Here is a 23755-nt window from a genome sequence, read left to right as displayed (position 1 = left end):
TGCTGCGAAGCTTCCGGGCGCACTGGTGGTCCAGCGTTCCAACAAGCTCATCGGCACTTCCACAGCCGTGATCGCCAGGAATCTTGCATTTCCACGGCAAAACTTAAGCCTGACCATTAGCAGCTGAGAGAGCCCAACGCAATTTCAGGTTTGTCTAACTCCTTGGAAGCCCGCACCACATAAACCACCCGCCCGCCAAGTGCGCGGGCAGGCTGCCACGGCTGCTGAGCAAAGGCCCCTCTCAATTTTAATTTTACCCTTCGCTAAGAAGCCACAGGGCCGCGCCTCCTATTCCGGCGAACCCTTCCCAGGGCCCGACCGAAGGCTGCGCGCCTTCCCCGCGCCGCCCCGCAGTGCCCAGGCCGGCCCGGCGGCCATGCCGACTCCAGCCGCAGCGCGCAGGCGCGGCGCGCGCGGCACTACACCCCCCAGGGGGCCGCGGTGCGCCAGCCGCCATCCCGGCAGGCACTGCGGGGCGGCTGCGCCTTCCTCCCCAGCCGTGCCGCAGAGCCTGTCGGGAGCAAGAAATCCCCCGCCGTCGCGCCGCGCCGGTGGGCTCCGCCATGTCCCCGCCGTCCTGCCCTCGCTGTCCGGCGGCGGCTCGGCCGGGGCGAGGAGAGCGCGGTACCGCAAACGCTTCCCCCGCTGCGCGCTTTTTCACGCCTCCCCTTGCCCGCCCGCCTGCCGGCCGCTTCCGCTTCCGGCCGCGCCCTTCCGCTCCCACAGTGCCGCGCGCCGAATCATGGACCACAATGGTGAGGAGGGGACGGGCCGGGAGCCCCATTTCTACCCGCCCGAGCCCGCGCCCGCTCTGCGCTGTCGGGCGGGGAGGGGCCGCGCGCGGGGCCGCCGGGCGCGGGGCGGGGCCGCGGCAGCAGCGGGATGCGGCCCGGCGCTCGGTAACGCCTGCGGGGCCCGGGTTCGCCGCGGTTCCCTGCGGCCCGCGCGGCGCGGCCTGGTCTCTCCCTTCAGCGCGGGGCTCCCCGCCCCCCGCCGCCGCCCGACGGCCGCGCTCGGCCCCCGCCCCGCGGAGTGAGCTCAGCCGCTGGCCCGAGCGGGATCCGGCCCCGGGGCGGGCTGCGGGGGCCCCGCTGCGCGGGCGGGTGCAGCCCGTGGCGTGTCGGAGGTGGCGCTTGTCGGGCCGCCGCGGATCGCGGGATCGCGGCCGAGAGCGTGTGTTCTGGATCCGTAGTTGTGCTCCGCAGGGGAAACTTCCCCGCGCTCTTAAATTTGGTTTTGTAGCTTTGATACTTTGCTGGTCGGCGTGCTGGCGCGCTCTGGATGAATAGATAAGCGGATGTGTGTGTGTGTGGTGTGTGTTTTTTCCTTCCCCTTAGCAAAGATTACATTATAAATTTATAAGATATAGTATCTGACGTACATTTGTGAATTTTAAAAATACCTGAAATGCAAAACAAAGCTTAAGGAAAGTTGATGAAGGTGACAGTTCAGGAGGTTATATCACCTCCTATTAGAGCTTCTCTAAGTACTCTTGATAATTTTGGTATGCTTTTCATATTTTTTTTTTTAATTGCAGACTTAATTCTGCTAGTTCTGCTTACACAGACTGGAATTTGTTATTCTTATGTGAAACATGAATGACTAATAAAGTTGCTAGTTTTTATTAGTTGAGCATCTAACTCAAGTAAATATTCTGGGAGAAAAGCATCAGAACTTAATTGTTTTCTATTAGCAGTTCAGTGGACTGAATAATGCACAAGGGATTTATTTAAATTTGCTTTAGTTATCCCTATGTGCAAATGAATTGAGGTCCTACCGAGACTTTTTCTGGTCTATGGTGTTGCATTTTTGTGTATTCTGGTAGAAATCAAAGTTTCCCAACAGAAGAAAAATGGACAGCTTTATCATTATTATATCTGATGTTCTAGTCCAGCAGTCTGGGGAAGCCCAGTGTCAAAGTGGTGTGTTCGCTGGGTCGTCTGTTTAGCCAACACGACAGCCTAAACAAAAGCAAGAAATGAACAAAAGTAAAACCAGGCTTTATTGTTTTTGCCTTTTTACATATTGCCTTTTAGAGTGAAACGTGTCAACCACACTGCTAAGAGGAATAAATTCATTTGATCTATCAGAGGAAATTGAGGGCTCTTGATTTTGAGGTAAAGTGACTGTCAGGGTACAGTCCCAGTTTGAAATTTTGTTTTGGTGGTAGCTGCTGAATAACTTAGAACAATCCCTTTTTTCCCTCTTTTTTTTCTTTTTCTTCCTACTTGTGTGGGGTGGTTATAGGCTTTGAGGGTCAGCAGGTTGTGAGACATTGTGCAGAGCCACACTAGCAAGGCCCTAATTCCAATGTCCAGATGCTACTGTGCTGTACTCCTTCAGGGCCTCAGCGACAGTGCCCAACTGCCGTGCCATACGGAATGGAACGGCAGTGCTCACGCTGTAACAGCTTGTGGCACACCCCTTTGAGGCTGAGCACGTCCCACTTTGAAACACCTGTCAAAATAGCATTTTCAATTAAAATTAAATTGAGCTGGGTAGCTTTGTGAAGCACATAACTTTATTTTTGTATGAATAAGATCCTATGTGGTGGTTTAAGGTAGACTCACTGGAAATTGAGGGAGTTGTACCCTTTTCGTTGGTGTTGCTTATTGCAATACCCCCCCTCTAGATTATCTCTTGGAGCCTGTATCTACTGATATATGTGTCAGGCTATTTCTTGCTTTCTTTGCCCTGGTACTCAGCTTTAAATCTGGTTAAAGAGAATTCTGTATGTGGTGGGGAACAATAATTATCAGTTTAACAAGGACACTACTACATACTCTTAAGTACCAGTATTTTTCTGATACTTTATGCTACACTTCTAAGTGATGTGTCAAGATGCTGAGTTAGTATAGAAACTAGTTTCCTTACAACTTAAATAAACAATTTACATTACATAAATTGTAAAAATTATCTTTCCTCATCAGAAATTCTATGTTGTCATGGTTATACAAAGAATTGACTCTTCAGTGCTAGTCATGCTCTTAGAGGAGCTATATAATTAATGGGTGTTTTCCTGTTGTGGAGAAATGGCAGACTAGCTAGCTTCTTAAAGTTGCTTTATTTTTAGAACTAGATTTCCTAAAATCATGTTTGTTCCCAATACAGTTTTGTGACTTGACTTGTAGAAGAAATTGTATGTGAATGTACTTATTTTCTAGTGATTAAACTTTTGATATGTTGTACGAGTCTTAAGCAAACTTTAATAATTGTTTTTCTTAAAACATAATACTTAGCCTCTTTGGAAGCTGTTAGATAACTGAATACTTACGTAAACTTTTTTTTTCCTTTCATAGACAATGATTTGCAAGGAACAAATAGTTCAGGATCGTTGGGTGGTCTTGACGTTCGTAGAAGAATCCCTATAAAGCTTATCTCAAAACAGACCAATAAAACCAAACCTGCACCTCGAACTCCAAGAAATATGAACAGGATGCCTTCGAAGACACAAGCTGGTGATGAAGGTAAATTAACATAAATACTAGCCCTGTAGTAAGGTAGTATTCTGCAGCATTGTTCAAGACTTTATTCAGTCTTGGAGACCTAGAGTCCAAGGTTCTGTCCAAGTGCAAAACAAGTTTCAAATTTCTGGGTACTGCTGCACTATAAAGATTAAATGGTGCGTGTTCCCAAAACAGGCTGTCTTCCTCTTTTGATTGTACCTTTTTGTAGAGTGGGCTCGGCACACTGGAAGTGCTCTGGCATTGATGATTTCAGTATAGAATGACACGTGCTCTTAATAGCAGCCGGTATCAGTTGGGAAAGTGTTGTGGTTGGCTCATGTCTTTCTTCTCTTTCTTCCTTCCACAGAAGAATTTGATTATAACAAAGAGGAGCGGTACGAATGCAAAGGAGGTGAAATGTTTGGCAATCAAAGGAGATTCCCTGGACCCATCTTTTGGGACTATAAGGTAAAGTCATGGATGGGAAGTCATGAATCTTTTGTGAATCATACTGAACTGTAAGTAGTCCTGGTAGATACCCTCTTAAATAAACGTGCTTCCATTATTTTTGACTGACTGAAAATATATCCTCTGCTTTCTCATGTTTGTGGTGTTCTTACTTCCTTCTCAGCTAATTCAGAAATAATGGGTGAGTTGGTGATAATTGAAACGAGAAGCTTTAGTGATGTGGGGTTTTGTTCTCCCACCCCTTTCTCTCTCCTATCAGATAAACTTGCTGGGGGAAAAGGATGATACACCAGTCCATTTCTGTGATAAGTGTGGATTGCCTATCAAAATGTATGGACGCATGGTGAGTGAAATTATCACTGGAAGATGTAGCCATGGTTCCCCACTAGGTAAAATTAGGTTTTTACTGTATCTCTGTGAGGCCTCTGGAGGTTACTGGTTTCAGCAGGCCTCTGAATAAATAGCAGAAGAATATCGGGATGGAACTGGGGGCCATCACTGCTGAAGTGTTTTTGTACCATCTGTCTGGCTGGTTTTACTTTGCCCCCCTGATTTAATGAAGTAATTTTGAAAACATTAAACAAAAAATCGGAACGCTGTCACTGTCTCTTTATCTCAATTGAAGACTTGCAGTGACATTAGAAAACACTGTTCACTTTTACATCCCTTTAAAATTAGTGTCACAAAATCCCTGAGATTAGATTTTGAAGTGTGATGTAACAGGCTCCAGGAACTGACTTAATGGCAGTTAATGCTTTTAAAACTCCTTCCCTGCCAGCATGACAAGTGTAATTAGATTGCGTGTCCAGCTTCTGTGAATGTTCAGTGTTGCTATTACTGCAAGACTGAAACTTTTGCCTATACATTTTCACAACACTTAAAAAACCTGAAGAAGCCTACCGCAAAAAACCCCAAACTCAAGACCAGCTGTTTTAGAAAGTTTCTATTCAAAGATGCTGTAAACCTGCTAACTACCACTATGCCTGTTCACCTCTAGGTAACTTAGTTACTTCTATTATTAGAAATCATGTGCTGGAGGGAGGAACTGTATTCTGCAGAATGACATGGATATTTAGATACAATGTCTTAACAGCCATTTTTGGTCCTAGATACCTTGCAAGCATGTTTTCTGCTATGACTGCGCTATTCTACATGAGAAAAAGGGAGACAAGATGTGTCCAGGGTAAGTTATCTCAAGATTTATTACGGAAATGTATCTTATTTCAGATACTGTATTAACATGGTTCTTGCTTATGTACATTTAGCAGAGGCAGTAGAGTACTCTCTACTACACCACTTGATTGTAGTTTCCATTTGATATTTTGGGATCGTAAGAGATGGGTGTTTACTTTGCTGTTGAAGTATAAGTTAGATAACCTGTTATTGCTCTAACCTGAAAAGGAATAAACAGCAGTTTAATTAGTGAGAGTGACTTGGTAAGTCTTAATGCGCAGAAGGAATTTGTGAGAGAGTGTGTTTCTATTTATAAATTTCCACCTCATGAAATTTTTATACTCTTTCATAGTTGTGCTTGGAGACTTAAAACCTAGATAAACTTCAAAATTGATGAAATGTTTCTTTCATTTCTACAGTGGGGGAAAAATTGTGAGTTCTAATTTGGGTAATTGTGGTAAACTGGTTGACTTTTAACAAAAAAAAAAAAGATTGCAGACTGAGCTCTCTGTGATGACAGTAAACCAATATTCTCTTCTGGTTTAGCTGTAATGAACCTGTGCAACGAATCGAGCAGTGCGTACGAGGGTCTCTCTTCATGTGTAGCATTGTTCAAGGGTGCAAGAGAACTTATCTGTCACAGAGGGACTTACAAGCTCACATCAACCACCGTCATATGAGAGCTGGGAAGCCTGTTACTCGCCCTCCAATCGAACCTGTACATCCTCCTATTGCCCCACCGCCTGCTGAAATTCCTGAGCGCTTCATAATGCCACCCGAGAAGCATCATATGAGCCACATTCCACCAAAGCAGCACATCATGATGCCACCACCCCCTTTACAGCACGTGCCACATGAGCATTATAACCAGCCACACGAAGACATTCGTGCGCCTCCTGCAGAGATGTCCATGGCTCCACCACCACCTCGCCCGGTCAGTCAGGACACCTTCCGCATTTCGACGAGAAAACACAGCAACTTAATAACTGTCCCTATTCAGGATGATTCAAATTCAGGTGCTCGAGAACCACCTCCACCAGCCCCCGCACCTGCTCACCATCATCCTGAATACCAGGGGCAACCAGTGGTATCGCACCCTCATCATATTATGCCTCCACAGCAACATTATGCGCCACCCCCACCACCACCTCCACCAATAAGCCATCCGCTGCAGCATCCTCCCCAGGCAGCGGGTACTCCTCACATGGTATATAGCCAAGCTCCTCCACCACCAATGACCTCTGCTCCTCCTCCAATAACCCCACCACCTGGACATATAATTGCCCAGATGCCACCATATATGAATCATCCTCCTCCGGGACCTCCCCCTCCTCAGCACGGAGGCCCCCCTGTAAATGTAAACGCACCCCCTCCCCATCACTATAATCCTAACTCTTTGCCACAGTTTAGTGAAGATCAAGGAACTCTTAGTCCCCCTTTCACACAGCCCGGGGGAATGAGTCCAGGGATCTGGCCAGCTCCAAGGGGGCCGCCGCCACCTCCAAGGATGCAAGGGCCTCCTGCTCAGGCCCCACTTCCTGGACCACACCACCCTGATCAAGCCAGGTACAGACCCTATTACCAATGATGGGAGCAGTTCCATGAATAGAGAGTGCTATGAAGAGGATAAAACTATATAAAACAGCCTTTAATCAATTGTTTTGGGGTTATTTTGTTGTGGTTATTTTTTTAAAATACTATCTTTTGACTGTAAGACATTTTGGGGTTTGAATCTTAAGTGATTTTTAAGCCTTGGCTGTAGGACTCCGAATTCAAATATTCTGTAGTGCTAAAATAAGTGGCTTAGTAGACCACGGTTGCATTTTAACAGAACTTCTGTCTCTAGTGTGGCTAAATTGTCCTAAGATGAACACTTGTAATATTATTTCCTGGAGAAAATGAACACGTGTTGTACCATTCTGAATATTGTTTTTGTTAAATCCAGTGTTTAGTTTCACTTGTGATACGTTTTTGTTAACCTGTGTACAATAATTAAATTGAAATATGGTTGTAAAAGTGGTGGGTTTTTATATGAAGTTAACACAGACGTAGTTCCGGGACACCATTTTGGCACTAATACTTTCCAAATGGGCAGTGTAATGAAATATTAAGGGCACTTTTAATATTTCTCCTACTAACTAACTGTTACCATTACTTATAACAAATTCAGGCTATGCTGAAATAATGGCAGTAGAAATCAGACATGCAGAAAACTGCATTTCAGCTTTTTCTTTTTTTCTTTAAACTTATGCAGCAAAATAAATTTGTCAGAAATACAGCTTTGGGCATGCCAGGAAACGATGTAATAATGTATTACGGGGTTTTGGTGGTTTGTTGGGTTGGGTTTTGGGGATTGGGGTTTTGGGTTGGTTTATTTTAAAGCTAGTTTTGATTCGGAAGGTTCTGTTTACATGTACACTACTCACTGGAGTTGAATTCAAACTATTGTGTTTACCTATGGCTATGTTTGTGTGGAAGTGGCTGTGAATTGGCTTGCCATGTCTGTGAGAAGCAGATGATTTTAGGTAGGGAAGTGGTGTTTACCTCTGTCACTTTATAGAATATGTACAGTAGGAAAACTTCCCATTTGGATAACCTGAAAGAAGTGGTCTGAAATCCCGTATGTAGATACAAAGAAATAAAAAGCTACACATCCTTTATCTGTTTTGATTTTGTGATACAGATTTAACTGAACAGACAATAGTTAAGTGTTTTGTTTTGTGTTTTTCGAAAAGTAGCAATATAAGCAGGCCTTTAGGTCTGTTTTGACCTAAAATTTATGTTTTATAAGCATACTTAAAATAAGTATGAAATGAGAATGTGGGTTTTTTAGTGCAGCTGGTAGCAGAACTGGACAATACTAAGACAGTACTCTGTTGTTTGGAGTGCTTATCTTTGCATTTCTAATCAATGTTAGTGCTGAACCTTTGTTTTTTCAGAATGCCACATTTCTAACAGTGGTGCTTTCAGATGAAGAAATCCTTTGGTTTTTTTTTAAGGTTTGTAATTTCCTACTGTTCTTGCAGAATCTGGAACCATCTTAAAGCCTCAGTGTTACTGTTTATCTTGTAAACTTTTTTTTCCTGTCTCGTAAGTGTTAAATTTATGAAAGAGCTTTGGCAGTGCAACATTCCAAGTTCAGGTAATTTTATGTATAAACTGTATTTTTAATTACCAGAGCAAGCGCTCTTTAGATTTACTCTCTGTCCTTGACTGCCATTGATTTCCTTGTGCACATGGGCAAATCTTTTAAATATTTTCAAATAAATACTTCTTCAGAGATGTGCAAATAAATCCTGAGATATACAAATAAATTCTGGGGTATGCAAATGGCCAGTAAGTGTCAATGGATTAAACGTCTGCTTAGCTGTTATATTCTTCTTTCAAAAAGTTCTTTGTTTTGGTTTCTCTGAAAAAATAAATAATTTTAAATAAAACACACTGGCGAAGAAAAAGAGGCTGATTGTGATAGTGTGTTACGGTATGGGATTGGTTGAAAATTTACTGTTTTAGTGTGCATGAAGGCGAAAATGACTGCCAGCATGATTTTGTTTCAGTGACTTAAACACATGAGGAACTTTTAAGGATCCCCCTTCGTCACTGTGAAATTACTTGCTAGGAGGTAGGCTTAAGGCAGATTTCTATTACAGCAGAAAACTTCATCTGGGAGGAAACCTGCAAGTCTGATTAACATTCTTTGACTGCAAACGAGGTCCGACATACTCGTTTTAAACAGAGTTACTGGCAGTTCTAGGTACCAGCTTCGTTTTGTTCAGGCTGAGAAGGTTTATGAGGACACCATGTGACAGACTTCTGTGCAGGGGGGTGCATCACCTTCACCCATGCACTCTGGAAAATGAGACATTCTGAAATCAGCTGTCACCTGTCACTCGTAGGTGGTGAGGAAATAAGGCAACCCTTTCCATCATACTAGTTTTTAGAAATAAGTCAAGCTGCATACTTTCGTTCCGTGTTACCCAGGCTGTTGTGAAGCAGATGGAGGGCTCAAACTTAATTCTTGGTTCACTGCTGTTCTTGAAGTTACTGATGAAGTGCTTTTCTGACAATGCTGAGGCAGTTGAATTGATTTAGAGAAAATGGAAGCCTTTGCTCTATCAGAAAGCACAAAAGATAAATGTATATCGCTGTAGAGAATACGTGAGAATTTTTTTCTGTTTATATTTGAGGCAAAAGTGACATGTCATGTGGACAATGACTTACTACCCAAAAAATCAGTGGGGTCTCGTGTTGTTTAAGTGATTATGGATCAAAAGTCTTTGTGACAGAGGACTTGCTGAAAAGTATCTTGTGTGGGCAGGACTTGGACTTGGGACAAATTTCTGTCTTGCTTATATAGGAAGACCTAAATCCATTTTTTTATTTAAGTCTTAAGCATGACTATGTACTGTTGAAGCTTTCATATTTATGAAGTTAAAAATATGTCTGCATTGGTCAAAACCTTATGTTAACAGTCTCTTAAATTTGTTTATGGGATTTTGGGCATGTTTTGAGTTGGTTTTGTTTGATTGGGGTTTTTTTTTGCAAAATAGCCTGATCGTTTCAGTGTGAAGTTCAGAAATGCCATATAATGTATTTAATTGTATAATTGACAGTCTTAGGAATAGTGAGATGTACTTGTGAATTCTTCAAATTCCTACTTATGTCTTCCTTTAAAGACAAACATTTGAATTGGATTAATTATGCTTATTTTTAATAAATATCCCTGTCTATGGCAGCGATCTCCCTCTTGAGGCATTGCCGAGCAGATCACAAGGTTTGAAGAGAATTCTGATGGCATTTAAATTTGTCAGCCATGGTAGGTGCCTCTAATAATGTCACATAAGGGAATGAAAAGGGGTTTGATGATGGTTTGTGTCCACCATGGAATGAATAAAAAGGACACTAGCAAGTGGCCTGAAAACATCCATGGTTTAGATGCTTGTCTCTGTACCCTTTATCTTCAATTCCATCTGTAACTTTGCTTAAAGGATTGCCTGCAACCATGCATACTTTACAATGAGCAGGGCAATTGCATGAACATGTACTTGGTTTGGTGTTTTTTTTTTTAGATGCTATTAACAAAAAGATTGGTCACCTAGATGTGTTCAGTGATATTTTTCTTGCCTTTTAAAAAAGAAAAAAGAAAAATTTGAATTAAGTTTTTAAAAACCTGATCCTAGAGACTTAGAAAACCTAACTGAATGGAGTTTCCATTTCTTTTCACTTACGGCTCTCAAAGGCATGTCAAATTCTGTTTGTTAAAACCTAAAGTGGGAGTAACTTGTATTCATTCCATGTCAGTTTGCACACATAGCAAGGCAGAAAAATGGTCTCCTGTATTATATGAAGTCAAGTATTTTCGAAAGCACCTTTGTGGATACACTGTCTCTCTGGATTGAGTCTGAACACGCCTTTCTTTTCTTTAAATGTTTTCTGCTCTGTAAAACTTGTGTCTGTTTTTTGTGTGGTTCCTCTCTGCGTGCGTTGCCAGTGTCGCTGACAAAAGCACGCCCAGGTTCACATCGGAGGGTATCGTCAGGCGGATTGCAGTTGCAATGTAATATTGAATGTACTGGGAAATAAGTTTGAACTTTCCCTGTTCATATATATGACACTACGGAGTCCAATGTAGCAGAGAAATGTACAAGGTTTATATTAATTTTCATCCTGACTACATTTTTAAAGGAAATGTCAGTGTCATAGAAGTTGTATTTCCCCTGTTTTTTATCTTATGGTGTTAAAAACAATTCTTAGCAATTGTTCAATCACCTTTATATAGTAATGGTGCCTTCACTACTGTGTGGTTCTTCACTGTGTTCAGGTAGGTTCTATTCACACTAATGAGTCATACTGGCCAGTTTGTAAACTGAACTAGCTGCATTTGTTTGGGAAATGTGAGTGAGAGTAATGAAGTTTAAAGCTCATTTTAGTCCTGACTTAACCATAAGACAGAGCGGCTTTAGAAACTTTACTACTCTTTACTACTCTTAATTGTATCTCCTTGTTCTCTAAATATGGGGCATTAATTTGTTGGGTTTTTTTAAAAATTGTTTTCAGTTTTGACTCAGTTCATGAGTACAAGAGATTAAATGATTAAAAACTCCAACATACGTCTGGGAAGGTGTGGGTGGAATAGCGGTAGGAAACTGGTAAATTAGTTCAGTCATCTCGAAACTTTTATCATTCATTTTGATAATGGAATGCAAGCAATTCTCAAGTGCTAGTAGGACTGACTGATACACTTCTGTTAATGGAGAGTGGTACTGTGTGCAAGTGGGCAGGAATGTTTCAATTTTTATGTAGCAATGTTTCACAAAAGAACTTCAGCTTAACTGCTGAAAACCCCAAATGAGTAATTCTAAATAGATATGAATATGTCAGTTGACAAGAGTTTTTCTTCAGTTTGATTTGTGAAAACAAATGCTTGAACACAGCTCCAAGATAATTTATGAATTATTTCCTACACTAAATAAAAACACATAAGTACTAATGAGAAGTCCTGCACTTGCTTTTTGCCATTTCTGGATCAGGTAAACTTTCAGGCATTTTCTCAGGAAGCAGAAAGGAGCAGGTGTTTTCTCAGGAAGAGTGAGAAAAGAAAGCTGTCCACATTCAGCACAAGAATGAGGAACAGAGAACTGTGAGTGATATTTCTTTCCAGTAAAGAAGTGCTTAAAGATATTTTTTCTGTAATAGAAATATAGTTTGCAATTAAAAAAAAATACAGGTTTGCATCTTACAATATTCTCTCCATTGGGCCCAAGACCTTGCATAACTGAATAACTGTGAATTTTTTGTCTCTATTTCACACAGGCAATCTCTTCTGCACTGCAAAGTGAAACCCAGGCCCGAGAGTAGGCTTGAGTGTCAAACAGACTCCACGGCTTCTGTATTTTCTGTCCCTCTTGCTGTCTGTAAAATGCCTGTTATTTAGTTACCAAGCATCTGCACCGTGCTAAGGAGAGGTAGGTTTGCGATATGTGATGAATTGACACCGTATCTGTCAGCTCTCCAAAAAGAAAGGTATGAAATTTGCCTTCTAGCTTATTCTCGAGTAAAGTATTAAAAAGTGGCACCTGGTATTGCTCTAACTGAGCAGTGACAGCGCTCAGGGAGAGCAATATCTAGATTTCCAAAGGTGCCTGTCTCAAGAATAAGCCAGTAAATCTGCATCGCCACAATATCCTACAACAGAGCAAGAGGTATGTGCTACAGTCTGCATGAGGGTAAACTGCCCAGAGAAACATTAATATTAGAGTAACAGTTGAATGCAGAAATAACCAGTACCTGGATGGGGAAATCACATAAAGCATCAGAAATACAGTGTTCATCTTGTCAACATTAAAAAATAAAGGAGTAGGGTGATTAAACAGGATGTCAAGTAGCTGGTAGGGACATGTGCCACAGGAGTACAAGGCTCTCTGGCTTAAGGCTGTCTAGGTATTGTGTCCATTTAAGAAATGTTGAATAGTTTTGGAAGGGGCATTTATGCTCTGGGGCACTGTGCTATTTCATAAGTCATTAGTATTGAAATTAATTGTTCTGAGGAGGGTAATTTAGAAAAGAATATTTTTTTCTTAACCTGAAGCCTGCCATCAAATCCAATATGGTTTTGAAGTGCAATGTGTGGTATTTCACCAGACTGACTTGCTTTTGCTGTTAGCATGAGTCTGTATAGGTGCCCATGAGCACAGGACTGTAAAGAACAACCTGAATCAGAAAGTCCAGATTCCACTGGTATGATGGGGTATCATAATTTCCATAAGTGTCATCTTAAAAGGAGTTTAGGTTTTTTGCTCTTCTTATTCTAACTGGAAGGGATGTTCCAGAATCTCAGCACTGTAAAAATTAGGAACCATCTTCTAATATCTGGCTTACGTTTATGTTTGGCCATTTTATATATACATTTTTTTTTCCCTTGTAGAACAATATTATTTTTTATCTTGCATAGCCTTTCCTCTCTCTTAGGTTAAATCTCTGATGTATCTATATCTCTTTTTGCTAGTCCTTAGATACAGGCTCTCCATTCCACAAAGATCCTTATAGCAAATTTCCTCATTAATTGCAGTTTGACTTCATCTTTCTTGAACTGGAGGTCTCAGTCCTGAAGTCTGGACTATTTAGAATGAAATCTGCCCTGTGCGTTGCACAGTGGCACTAATATCTTCCTAATTCTGCTGGGAAAATCTGTTCTGATACATGTGATTTTGGAAGGCTGCATTAGAAAGGCAGTTCAGCAACATCCAGGTGGCACTGCCGTGCTGGATGGCTGGCATGGGACACGTACCTCACTGAGCCAGCAAGTCTGCCATGGTACACGCAGAAGAGCAGCAGGCTAGTACGACTGCCCACCATCCATCTGGTGTCTGCAGAAAGCAGCCTGTAACACCTCGCTGTGGTGACCACCGAAGGCCACTTCTCCCACACCATTTCGGGCTCGTGATCACCCACCGCAGCTTGTTATTCACCTGTAAATGCATGAGTGTGTTTTCTGAACGTTGGACTTCTCTTACTTCAGTCTTCAAGCTCACCTCATTCTTTCCATATTCCTTGCTTCGATATTATCTTTCAGCTTGGTTTCATTAGCAGATTTCATCAGATAATTCCAGATTTTTGTAAAAAAAAAATAATTAATGAAAATATTCAGCAGATTAGTGCTTCCTCCATCCTGGTGTTTCCCTTTCAAAGCTCCTAGTTGTCATCTCCTCTTTAGCATAATATATCTTTGCCTTTCAGTGACTTTAATCATCCCATCTTCTCCAATGGTATTAAAAATTGATGGCACGGAAAGCTTTGCTCAGGTCCAGAGAGGTGACATATCTATGGCATTTCCCTCTGAAAGCTCAGTTTTCTAAATGCAGGTACCTGTTGAACGTGGCATATATATATGTACCTTTTACAAAACCAAGCGTCATTTCTCCCCACTTATTTCTGTCTGGTTTTCCTTCAATTTTTCTTTTGAAGCCCTGCATACTATGGAGATAAAACTGTGGTTCTTGTTTACCCAGAACACTTTCTTCTTCCCTTCAGCCCTTCTTCACTACAAGTCCAAATTCATGGTTCTGGTCACCCCAGCTTGTTTGAAAGTCAAAGCTAGGCTTGAAAACGAAGAAGTTGTGATTTCTGACTGCTATTTCTTTCAGACTCTGGGAGGCCTCCATTTTCCTCTAGGCTGAGGATTTTTATACCTCCAGCACTTGCTGTGCTAAATTAAAAGTTCTGTTACTTTGGGGGTTTCTGGGTTTGGTTGTTTTTTGTTTGTTTGTTTGTTTTTTCTCTCTGGAAAGTGTGATATAGTTCATCTTCCTTCAGGAGTTAACTGATGGTGGTTGTGCAGACTAGAGTATCAGAGTAGACTCTTTAAGTTAAAAGTCCTCTGTGCATCCATCCAAGAGAGCTGGGCGATTCAGGCTGCCCACCCGGCAGCTCTGCACCCACAGCTCCTCCCGAGCTGAGCTCTGGGGCCAGCGCATCTCTCTGCTCACGGCGGGACACGCGCCGGGTCTCACTGCTTATGAGCTACTTCAGTGGTGTATTGACAAATGCAGCAAGCAATGCAGAGTTACTAAAATGATTCTTTAATAATTCATTATAAATGTATCCTCTCTTGTGCACTTCATACCAGCCCAAACCAAATCAATGAATCATGTTTGGAGCTGAAAATGTTGTTTTCCTGAACAAACTTCAAATTTTATGATAGATACATCAGTCACTATGTACACGGTGCTCATGGTAGTGAGCTGAGAACAAGTTTAATAACTCAGTCTACTAGGTATTTTACAAATGTCAGGAAAACTTTATACAAGTTACATACAAGCTGAAGATATAGTATCACTCCCAACTATGAGTCTGTGTTATAAATTACAAGATTTCAGATATTTATGTATTCTCTAGTAACTGTACAGATTGTCCACAAACTGTCAGAATAATACAGATATATGTACAAATATATGCAAATAAAGTTAATATTACCTGCTGCTTCAGCTCTGTGGGTAGGCTGTCAACAACGTATGAAATAAGAAAATCTGTGTGATTTTAGCCTCCCTGTATGTACATAAATACATTTCTATATATAGAGACACATAAAGACTAGCAAGACCATTCAAAAACTCGGAACATAACAATACATAGTAAATCCTTCTTGAGTTATTTAAAAGTATTCTTCTGTCTTCTTGCTCAACACTGCATCCGCATTCATCTTCTGTAAATGACATTGTGTTGCTGGAGGATAGTATATTTAAAAAATTAAATCTAAAATTTTGTTTCTGCTGGAATCTGTAGGAAATAAAAGGAAATAAATGTCACCTCTGTAAGGAACAGCCAGGATAGGTGTCCTCTAGTGAATGGTATGTAAGAATTTGCTTCTCTAAATCATTTGTGGGGGAAAGCTGTGGTCTGACATTTTCTCCTAACGAGGTTGCCATGTGCTGGATACTGCCCTTCTCTTTAAGTCCGTAACGAGAGGCTGCATGTGTCCCTTTCTTGTCCCTGTCTCCAGACTCCACTTCTGTCTGAGACATTTAGATAAATGGGACTAATGCTGATGTCTCTGCCACATAGACATTCTACTAGTGAGCTTATCATGGGGGAACATGGTGGGGAAACAGGTGAGGAGACCCGGTGAGAACCTGGTGAGATGGCCTTTGCCTGCCTTCCCTCTGCAGACTCTCAGTGCTCAAGGCAAGGCTTGTGAGCTGAGCCCCAAGCCTCTTACTCCTGTAAGGCTTGGCCTTAAGTCACATCCCATCAATAAGCTGCCTGGACAGCTTTTTGCCCTGAGTTGACACACGAGCTCAGGGATGAAGATGCTCTTGTTATCTGACCTAGGAGTTCCCATGAGCAGTTTTGGGGGCTGCGTTTCCTATGGTTGGAGTGGCACCACCAGGGGTGGGCGTCTTACCGTGCACTCCTGGCTGCGCAGTCCATTGCTGGGGATGATGATATAGTTGTTGCTGCTACCCTTCTCCTGCAATGAATGCAAGAAATTATGGGTTAGGAAATGGTTTTCTTTTTTTTATCTTTTTCACATTGAAGAAGGTCTTGCTTTTTAAATGTTTGAAACACACCTGGGAAGCTGACCTGGAAAGAAGGGAGACCTCACTTGTCAGCTCTGTACACCCCTGACCACATCTCCAGGTCAGTGCAGAAGAGCTGGTCCAGTTCAGCTAAGTCGGATTAGACAGTTTCCAGGTGAGTAGCATTCTGGGTTTGATACTTTTAAACAGATTTAACATGTGCAGGATTCTTTCTTGTTCTTGACTTAAGAACACTCCCAGAAAGGCCATCACCAAATTTGTCTGTACTAATTTATCTGCACTACTTCAGCACTCTGTTTGAAGGTGTGCAGTGCTGGGAAGCCTACATGCAAGCAGCGTCAAATCTGCGTTTCAAGAGCCGCTGCAGCCATGTCCAGCAGTCCCTGCCAGATGGGTGACGACAGAGGACCGCTGACAGATGGGCCAGGAATTCGCCCCACACCGTGCTCTTCCCAAGGATGTGGCTTCAAGTGAAATTCACAGCCAGGCCAGTCTCCACTGGGAATTATTCACTCCTTTCACTAGTGGTTTGCCAGACACCTTAACCAGGGACCACTCTTACTCTCTAAATTTATTGAAGACCAGCTGAGTTTTAATCATTAACTTTTTGAATATAGATACAGTGTAGGGCATGTGGCTAGCTATGCAAGGCACTGCTGGGTGCCTCTGAGTAATGTAAAGGCACTAAAGTAGCAAAATATGAAAACTGTAGTGTTACCTCAGCGAGCTTTAATTTGGGAGAACTAGCTATGTCCTTCTTCAGCAAAATATGTAAAACAGCATCATGAATGGTGAGGAAAAACATGGATGACTTAATCTCCTCATCAAAAAACGCACATCTCTCCAGTTTGTCCAAGAAGCCCTCTGTAGGGGAACAAAATCAAAGCACAGAGTGACCTGCAGGCCTTCAAAATGAAAAAATAGTGTATCCTGAGCATGTCCATGGAACAAACACAGGAAGGGCTGGTATACTGCACTGCTTTATTTAGTAGAGCAGATGGGTTCCTCTTTACTGATGTGGAGAGGATGGAATATAAATGCCAACTAGTCCTGCCCTGTTCGATGTCAGGCAGAAGGGAATTTGAGCCCTGGTTCTTATTTAATGCCTAAACCAGGGTGCCCTATAGCAGGTCTCGCAGCCCAGAGCCGTACAGCACAGCAGTGGCTGTAGGTAAAATGAGCTGTTGTGCGTGGTCCCATCCTGCTGAGGACAGCATGGGAGGGATGACGTGTCTGCTCAGCTGGATCCGTTCGCGACCCAAGTCTGGAAGGTAAAACTGGGGTGATCCTCCAGACCTGTGCTCGGTGGTGGACAGGGAAATCAGTGGGATGAGGCATCCCTGGTAATGTGGACAGAAAGGCAAGTACTCACCATGTGCCCCTGCAATGTAAATGTCAATGTTGATCCGGACAAATTCTTTCAAAGTCTGTTAAACCAGAAAGAGGCATCATTTAGATACTGCTGGTTTTGCTAATAACATGCATTATGGTGGTTAGCCACAGCAAATATACAAACCACTTCAAGATATTTAAGATCTAGAATGGTAAGCAGCTCTCAACTCAAATTCTGCTGCACCTAGAGTCAAGATAGTCTCTTCACATGGCTGCAGACAGGGATGACCAATCCTTTTGAAAAGGGGCAGCATTAAATATATTTGCCCACAGTGAAAAAAGTGATCTTTCATAAATTGTATGCGTTTATTTTACCTACTTGACACATGATGAAACTAAGACTCCAAAATCTTCTGGGGAGATTTTTATAACTGGGAATTTGAGCAGAACTACAGTTCCCACTGACATGGTGGGTATTTAGTTTCTATGGAAATAGATTTACACACCTTACGTGGCTCTAGATAGTTAACTTTAGCTACTAATGTTTGAAAATGTTGTTCTTATTGCTATGTTCAAGGTCATACTGGGAAGCAAGAGCAGGAGCAGAAATGAAACACCAATGCTCCAAATCCCACACCAGTGTTTAAAGCTGTATTGCATATGTACATTTCTGTAAAGCTTCTTAAAATCTTACCAGGTGAAGAAAGGGTGCCACAGCCAACTCTCTAATTCCAAGAAAATTTAGATTGATTATTTAATAATCCATGGCTTATTTAATCTATGGAACATGTACATTAAAATTCACATAAACTCAAAGGTTGACACTGACTTCCCAGTCCATATAGGAATGCCTTTAAGAAGCAGACTAGAAACACAGAATATAATCACAGAATGGTTTGGGTTGGAAGGGACCATTAAAGATCATCTACTTCCAACCCTGCCCGCCATGAGCAGGGACACCTTCCACTAGACCAGGGTGCTCCAAGCCCCGTCCAACCTGGCCTTGAACCCTTCCAGGGAGGGGGCAGCCACAGCTTCTCTGGGCAACCTGTGCCAGTCTCTCACCACCCTCATAGTAAAGAATTTCTTCCTTATATCTAATCTAAATCTACCCTCTTTCAGTTTAAATCTGTTGCCCCTTGCCGTCACTACAGGCTTTGGTAAAAGTCTCTCTCTGTCTTTCTTATAAACCCCCTTTAAGTATGGAAAGGTCATAATAAGGTGTCTCCAGAGCCTTCTCTCCTCCAGGCTAAACAACCCCAAGTCTCTCAAGCCTTTTGTGATAGGGGAGGTGTTCCATCCCTCTGACCATTTTTGTGCCCCTCCTCTGGACCAGATCCAACAGGTCCATGTCTTTCCTGTGCTGAGGATGCCAGAGCTGGATGCAGTACTCCAGGTAGGGTCTCACCAGAGTGGAGTAGAGGGTGAGAATCCCCATCCCTTGACCTGCTGGCCGTGCTTCTTTTGATGCAGCTCAGGATACAGTTGGCTTTCTGGGCTGCAAGTGAACAGTGCTGGCTGATGTCTAATTTTTCATCCACTGGTATCCCCAAGTCCTTCTCTGCAGGGCTGCTCTCAATCCATTCATCCCCCAGGCTGTATTGATACTGGCGATTGCCCTGACCCAGGTGCAGAACCTTGAACTTCATGAGGTTCACATTGTCACACTCCTCAAGCCTGTCAAGGTCCCTCTGGATGTCATCCTCAAGTGTATCCCTCAAGTGTAAGTTCATTCATATGTCTTTCTTTCATATGATCACTGTTTGTTTTGTGAATTACAATTACCTTTTGGAGGACTCTCATGGCAGAAAAATCGAGGAAGGACACTGATGAGAAATCCAGAATGATGCTGTGGATGTCGACCCGGGGCACGGTGATGCCGGGGGGGAGGTCAGCAGCCCAGTTGATCTGAATGGGCAAGTCTGTCATGTTGGTGGGCTGGTCCAGCTCCTCTATCCTGTTGTTGTCTAATTCTTCATCTGACTCGTGTATATGGTTAGCGATGCAAATCAAGCCTTTCTGTGTTGACAGAGAAAAGTGTCATAATTAATACTTTTTTTAAAGACCTAGCTAGGCTAGTATTGCATCTTACACAAGTGTGAGAGTGGTAACTATCCAAAGCTGATGTACCCATAACATGGAGCAGGACCCACCTGCACTTTAGACTAGAAAAAGTTCTGTCTCTCCCTTGTCTGGAGGAGTCTGGAAATGTTGTCTTTCCTCTCATCAATCATTTAGTCATCATCATAATCAGTTAATGATGGCTTTTTATTGTTCCTTGAAGTCAATTGTCAGATATGTTTTGATTCGGTAATTTTGGAAGAAGTCAACAAAAAGCATGCAGGATTTGGGCTGGGGGAAAGCCATCCTTGTCCTACCATTGATGCAGCATGAACATTGCTCCTGTGGGATCTGATCCTGCCATCTGATACCATACAAAGCTCCAGTGGACACATACAAGCTCTGCCCATGGTAAAGCTGTATGTCTCTAACTGTGAGAGCCATTTAAAATCTTATTTTTGAAATGTGTTTATGTCATGAAGTGGCAACTTGGGGAATAGCATATCTAATTAGGACAGGAGGCTGTGGGACATTTCTCTGCCATGTCAAGCCAGGGAGCTGGTTGCTTAACATGCCCTGGATGGAGTTGCCTTACATACAGGAGTCACTTGCAGCTCTCCTTTCTTTAGCATCTTTCTGATCTTCCTCAGAGCTTTATTTCGTTTCCTCAGGACTCTCAGTGGGTTGAAGCCAACCTGCAGAAACAGCACTTTGAATAACTAAAACGAAACCAAGCCAGTGACACCAGGGGAAGGACACAGCATCTCATGCATCTTTTTTTTACAGTCATGATGAACATAGTTTGGACTTGATGTTGCCTACCACTTTTTATCAACTCAAACAAGAGCTCTTTTCCTTTGAAAGATGTCTACAGGTATGATATATGAGGCAGGCCCATCTGTCCTAGTTTTAGGACACCAGCATGGACAGCATTATAGCAGTGATGATGCTGTAGTAAAGGCGAGTAACTCCAGCAGGCTGGTACAGCACTGGATAGCCCAGCGCGTGTCCTAATCATCTTCATTATGAGATGGCCACCCAGGCAACCGAGATTAGAGAGCTCACAGATTGTATCTACTCTGTGCCACCTGACTGCAGCATGTCACATACACATCGTTTTGTTTTCTTGATGAAGAAAAACCAAAGTTGATCATGCTGTCTGTGTATGACTCTTGAACCTCTTAGCTGGTTTTAGCAAAATTAGGCAACAGGTAAATTAGGCTAGTAAGGGTTATGAAAATACTAAATTTCTGCAAGTGTTCTGCCTCATCTATCTGGTGGGTGGAGGAGAGAGGTGTTAGAAGTAGCTGTATTTGTAAAGAGATTGGTGTGAGTATCTGCACTCACAGAAAAAACCCTTCAGGCTCTTCTGAGGTGAAAGCCAAGCACATGGAGACTTAAACATGTTGGATTCCTTAGTTTCACTGCCAGTTTCAGTCCCTCACAAGAAGAATGAACTACTCATTACCAATGCTCAGGGTAGCCACTGCTTATTAACTTCCCTCTAAGAGCAGCAGGAAGGGGAGGTTATGGGTGCAAGTGTGGTTCAGTCTGGGGATGTTGGGCCCCCCTGGCATGGTGAGGCTCAGGGGTTCTTGGCTCTCCATGCTGGTAACGGAAAGACCAGCTGCCTTTGCCCAGTTTGCCATGGGAGAGGTTAAGACCTCTTTGATAGTGTGATTTCATTCAACTTTTCTTCTAACTGTTGTGGTTACGTTCTTTGGAGCAAAATGAGTAAACTAGCATTTATTGGGTGTAAATAATATAAAAGTTAACAAAACAAAATAATGTCCCTTTATATTATCTGTTTGCGCTACTTTTTTCTAAAGGACTTAAATTATGTATACACATTGTTATGGTGTTAGTAAGTTCAGCATGAGTCAAGACTGTTCTCTTTCTCAGAGGTGTGTACATATGTGTGGGATTGCAGTAGTTGCCACAATATTTGAATAATTCATGAAAAATTCAACTTTGAACTGTAGAATGATTGCGTATATAGTAATTATTGGGAAATTGTATTCACCTTGATGTGTCATGTGATTCATGTGTTCAGAACAACAGCCCCAGACACTTACAGCAGTGATGAGTTTCTCTCTGAAGAATTCAATATTAGCAAAAAAGATAGGAGATGAGCATCTGAAAATCTTCACTCCCTCTGGCTCATAGATCTGCAGAATGAAGCAAAAGTGTCAGTAACAACGTCTGCTATAGAAACACAAATGCAGCAGTTAATAAAAGAAACATGACATTTCTTACATCGGTATAATCCTTCCTGTTTCTGTAGATGTTACTTCTTCCAATATTAGCCAAAACAGTGCAGCTTGGACTGTGAACAAACACACACACACACAATTATTTGTCGTTCATAGCAAAACTTGGCGAAAGGGAAGGATCAGAGAAAGTAACCTTAGCTGTGGTGGTAGACTGAACCTGGAGCCCACAGCCAAGCGTTTACCCCTGTAAATTATTTTTCCATACATGGAAAGACAGACTGGACAGACTGAAGCATAGGGCTGTTGGCCTTCTCTGTACAGGGGGAGTTGATTTATAACAGGAGGCCCTGAGTTATCATCGCATCCAACAAGTACTCACATCTGGGAGCGGATCACCACGGTCAGCAGCTGAAACGCCACAGCGGTTGCTAATCCAATATCCAGGCCAAGAAAAATGGCAGCTAGGAAAGTCACCACCCATATAACCTGTAACGAACAGGCAGAGGGCAGCGGTTATGGGCATGTCAAGGACCTGAGTCATGAGCCCAGGGTGGGAGAAGCAACAGATCTTTGACCTGGCCAAGGCTGTCCATCTGCCTTTGGTGAGGGGTTTCATGTTTCCTAGGGTTTTTTCTTGTAAAACAGGGCCAGACTCACTGACTAGAACCAGGGAGTGTTTCTAGGGATGAAAATTTCTATACAACGGAGGCTTAACATAATACAGATGTGGATCTTCCATAGGTGGTTCACTAAATGCTCAATAAAATTCCAGAAGAAGGGCAAAGTTACAAGTAAATCGGGATCCTAGTAGAGCTGAAAGTTATAAATGTGCAAATGTAGGTGCTGTAAATGTATGCAACTGATGATAAACACAAATGAGTAGATAATACTGAATATTTTTTAACCACGGTTCTCAAAGCATTTTCACATGGTAAATAACTGTTTGGTAGTTGGGAAAACTAAGGCCTGGAACCATTTGGGAACACAAGGAACTGGCTGATGAGAAAGGCAAGAAACTAAATTTTCTGAGTGTTTGAGGTAAGCAGTCCTGCCACAAGCTTTACCATTTGGAGTAAATCCTTCAAGTCATCATCACTTGTTTTTTGCTGTGTAACTTCCATCTAACATGCTGTGTGTGTGAGAATGTGTCCCTGAGCGTGTAGCTGATGCAGTAAGTATTTAGACATTTTCTGTAACTGCCTTCTATATTTGACTTTATATGTTGCACTGTATTTTAATAGATTTTAATTAAATTGATGAAAATTAAGTTAGGAGAGAGAATTGACTCAAAATAGGTGGGACAAAATGGAAAACATGAGCAAAGGGTATACAAGTAAAAAAGGCATGCCACTACTCTACTTTCCATTTAGTGAAGTAAGGCAGGTATAAAAACAGATAACTTGTAAGTGATTTTGCATAATAGATGACTTTTCCAGAATGCTTCTTTACTGAATGCTTGTGGAACTTAACTTACACAGTCATACTTGTCCTTTCTCCATAGAATGCCTGCTTCCTTGAACTGCATGAGCATTCCTTTTAAGTTGCCAAGAGCCAAAGATGCAAGGACTGACTGTTAAAAAGATGAAAATACATGTTGAATTTTAAAGCAAGCAAGGCAAATGTTGAACAATAAGACTTAAATGATCATACAAATAGGACCAAAGTGCAGCTGAAAGGCCAGGGAGTTCCTCTCAGTGTATCGCTGCTGCTGGAATTTCCATAGCTGTGGTGCAGCACAGGTGTCTGACTTGAGGCTGCAAATCCCATTTATTTTTGGCACCTGAAAGCTGGTGCTGTGATGTTTTGTGTTTGGGCACTTGAGTTCCCTTTGAGGGATCAGATGTAGTGGTCCTCTTTGTCATGATCTGGGAAGAACAACTAAGCTTTGCAGAACCCTGTTTGGCTCCCACTGAAGCCAATGAACACTTCCAGTGACTGCTAGAGCAGCCCTGTCTTTGGCAAACAGAAGGAAGTGCAAGGTGAAACCAGTGAATACCTTTTGTAATGGTGCCAGGAGAAACCCAAT

General features: G+C 42.3%; 2 protein-coding genes across 6 annotated transcripts in view; one reads left to right on the top strand and one right to left on the bottom strand.

Moving 5' to 3' along the window:
• Positions 1 to 509: 509 nt before the first annotated feature.
• On the top strand, positions 510 to 7747 carry CBLL1 (Cbl proto-oncogene like 1). Of its 5 annotated transcripts, XM_042793097.1 has the most exons (7): positions 726 to 755; positions 2037 to 2117; positions 3300 to 3467; positions 3814 to 3914; positions 4174 to 4257; positions 5024 to 5097; positions 5634 to 7747. In XM_042793097.1, the coding sequence occupies exons 3-7, from the start codon at positions 3428 to 3430 to the stop codon at positions 6673 to 6675; spliced, it is 1341 nt and encodes a 446-aa protein (XP_042649031.1). In that variant the 5' UTR covers positions 726 to 755; positions 2037 to 2117; positions 3300 to 3427; the 3' UTR covers positions 6676 to 7747. The 5 variants fall into 5 exon arrangements, with proteins under 5 accessions (XP_042649032.1, XP_032852185.2, XP_042649031.1 ...); XM_042793098.1 differs by lacking the exon at positions 2037 to 2117 and having other exon boundaries at positions 510 to 755; positions 3817 to 3914; XM_032996294.2 differs by lacking the exon at positions 2037 to 2117 and having other exon boundaries at positions 512 to 755.
• A 7503-nt stretch (positions 7748 to 15250) lies between these two features.
• SLC26A3 (solute carrier family 26 member 3) overlaps positions 15251 to 23755 on the bottom strand; it is a 15927-nt gene continuing 7422 nt past the window's right edge. Inside the window, exons 10-20 of the mRNA XM_042792631.1 lie at positions 23726 to 23755; positions 23204 to 23299; positions 22109 to 22215; positions 21773 to 21842; positions 21592 to 21684; positions 20116 to 20211; positions 19241 to 19474; positions 17496 to 17550; positions 16842 to 16987; positions 15988 to 16050; positions 15251 to 15362 (exon numbers count right to left, since the gene is read on the bottom strand). The exon at positions 23726 to 23755 is cut by the window's right edge and continues 48 nt beyond it. Of these exons, the coding sequence (XP_042648565.1) occupies positions 15339 to 15362; positions 15988 to 16050; positions 16842 to 16987; positions 17496 to 17550; positions 19241 to 19474; positions 20116 to 20211; positions 21592 to 21684; positions 21773 to 21842; positions 22109 to 22215; positions 23204 to 23299; positions 23726 to 23755 (1014 nt within the window). The 3' untranslated portion in view covers positions 15251 to 15338. The remainder of the gene's footprint in view (positions 15363 to 15987; positions 16051 to 16841; positions 16988 to 17495; positions 17551 to 19240; positions 19475 to 20115; positions 20212 to 21591; positions 21685 to 21772; positions 21843 to 22108; positions 22216 to 23203; positions 23300 to 23725) is intronic.

Source organism: Tyto alba, unplaced genomic scaffold, assembly GCF_018691265.1.
Source record: "Tyto alba isolate M040663 unplaced genomic scaffold, T.alba_DEE_v4.0 Super-Scaffold_2, whole genome shotgun sequence".
NCBI classification, from domain to species: domain Eukaryota; kingdom Metazoa; phylum Chordata; class Aves; order Strigiformes; family Tytonidae; genus Tyto; species Tyto alba.
This window is presented reverse-complemented; position numbering and strand designations above follow the sequence as displayed.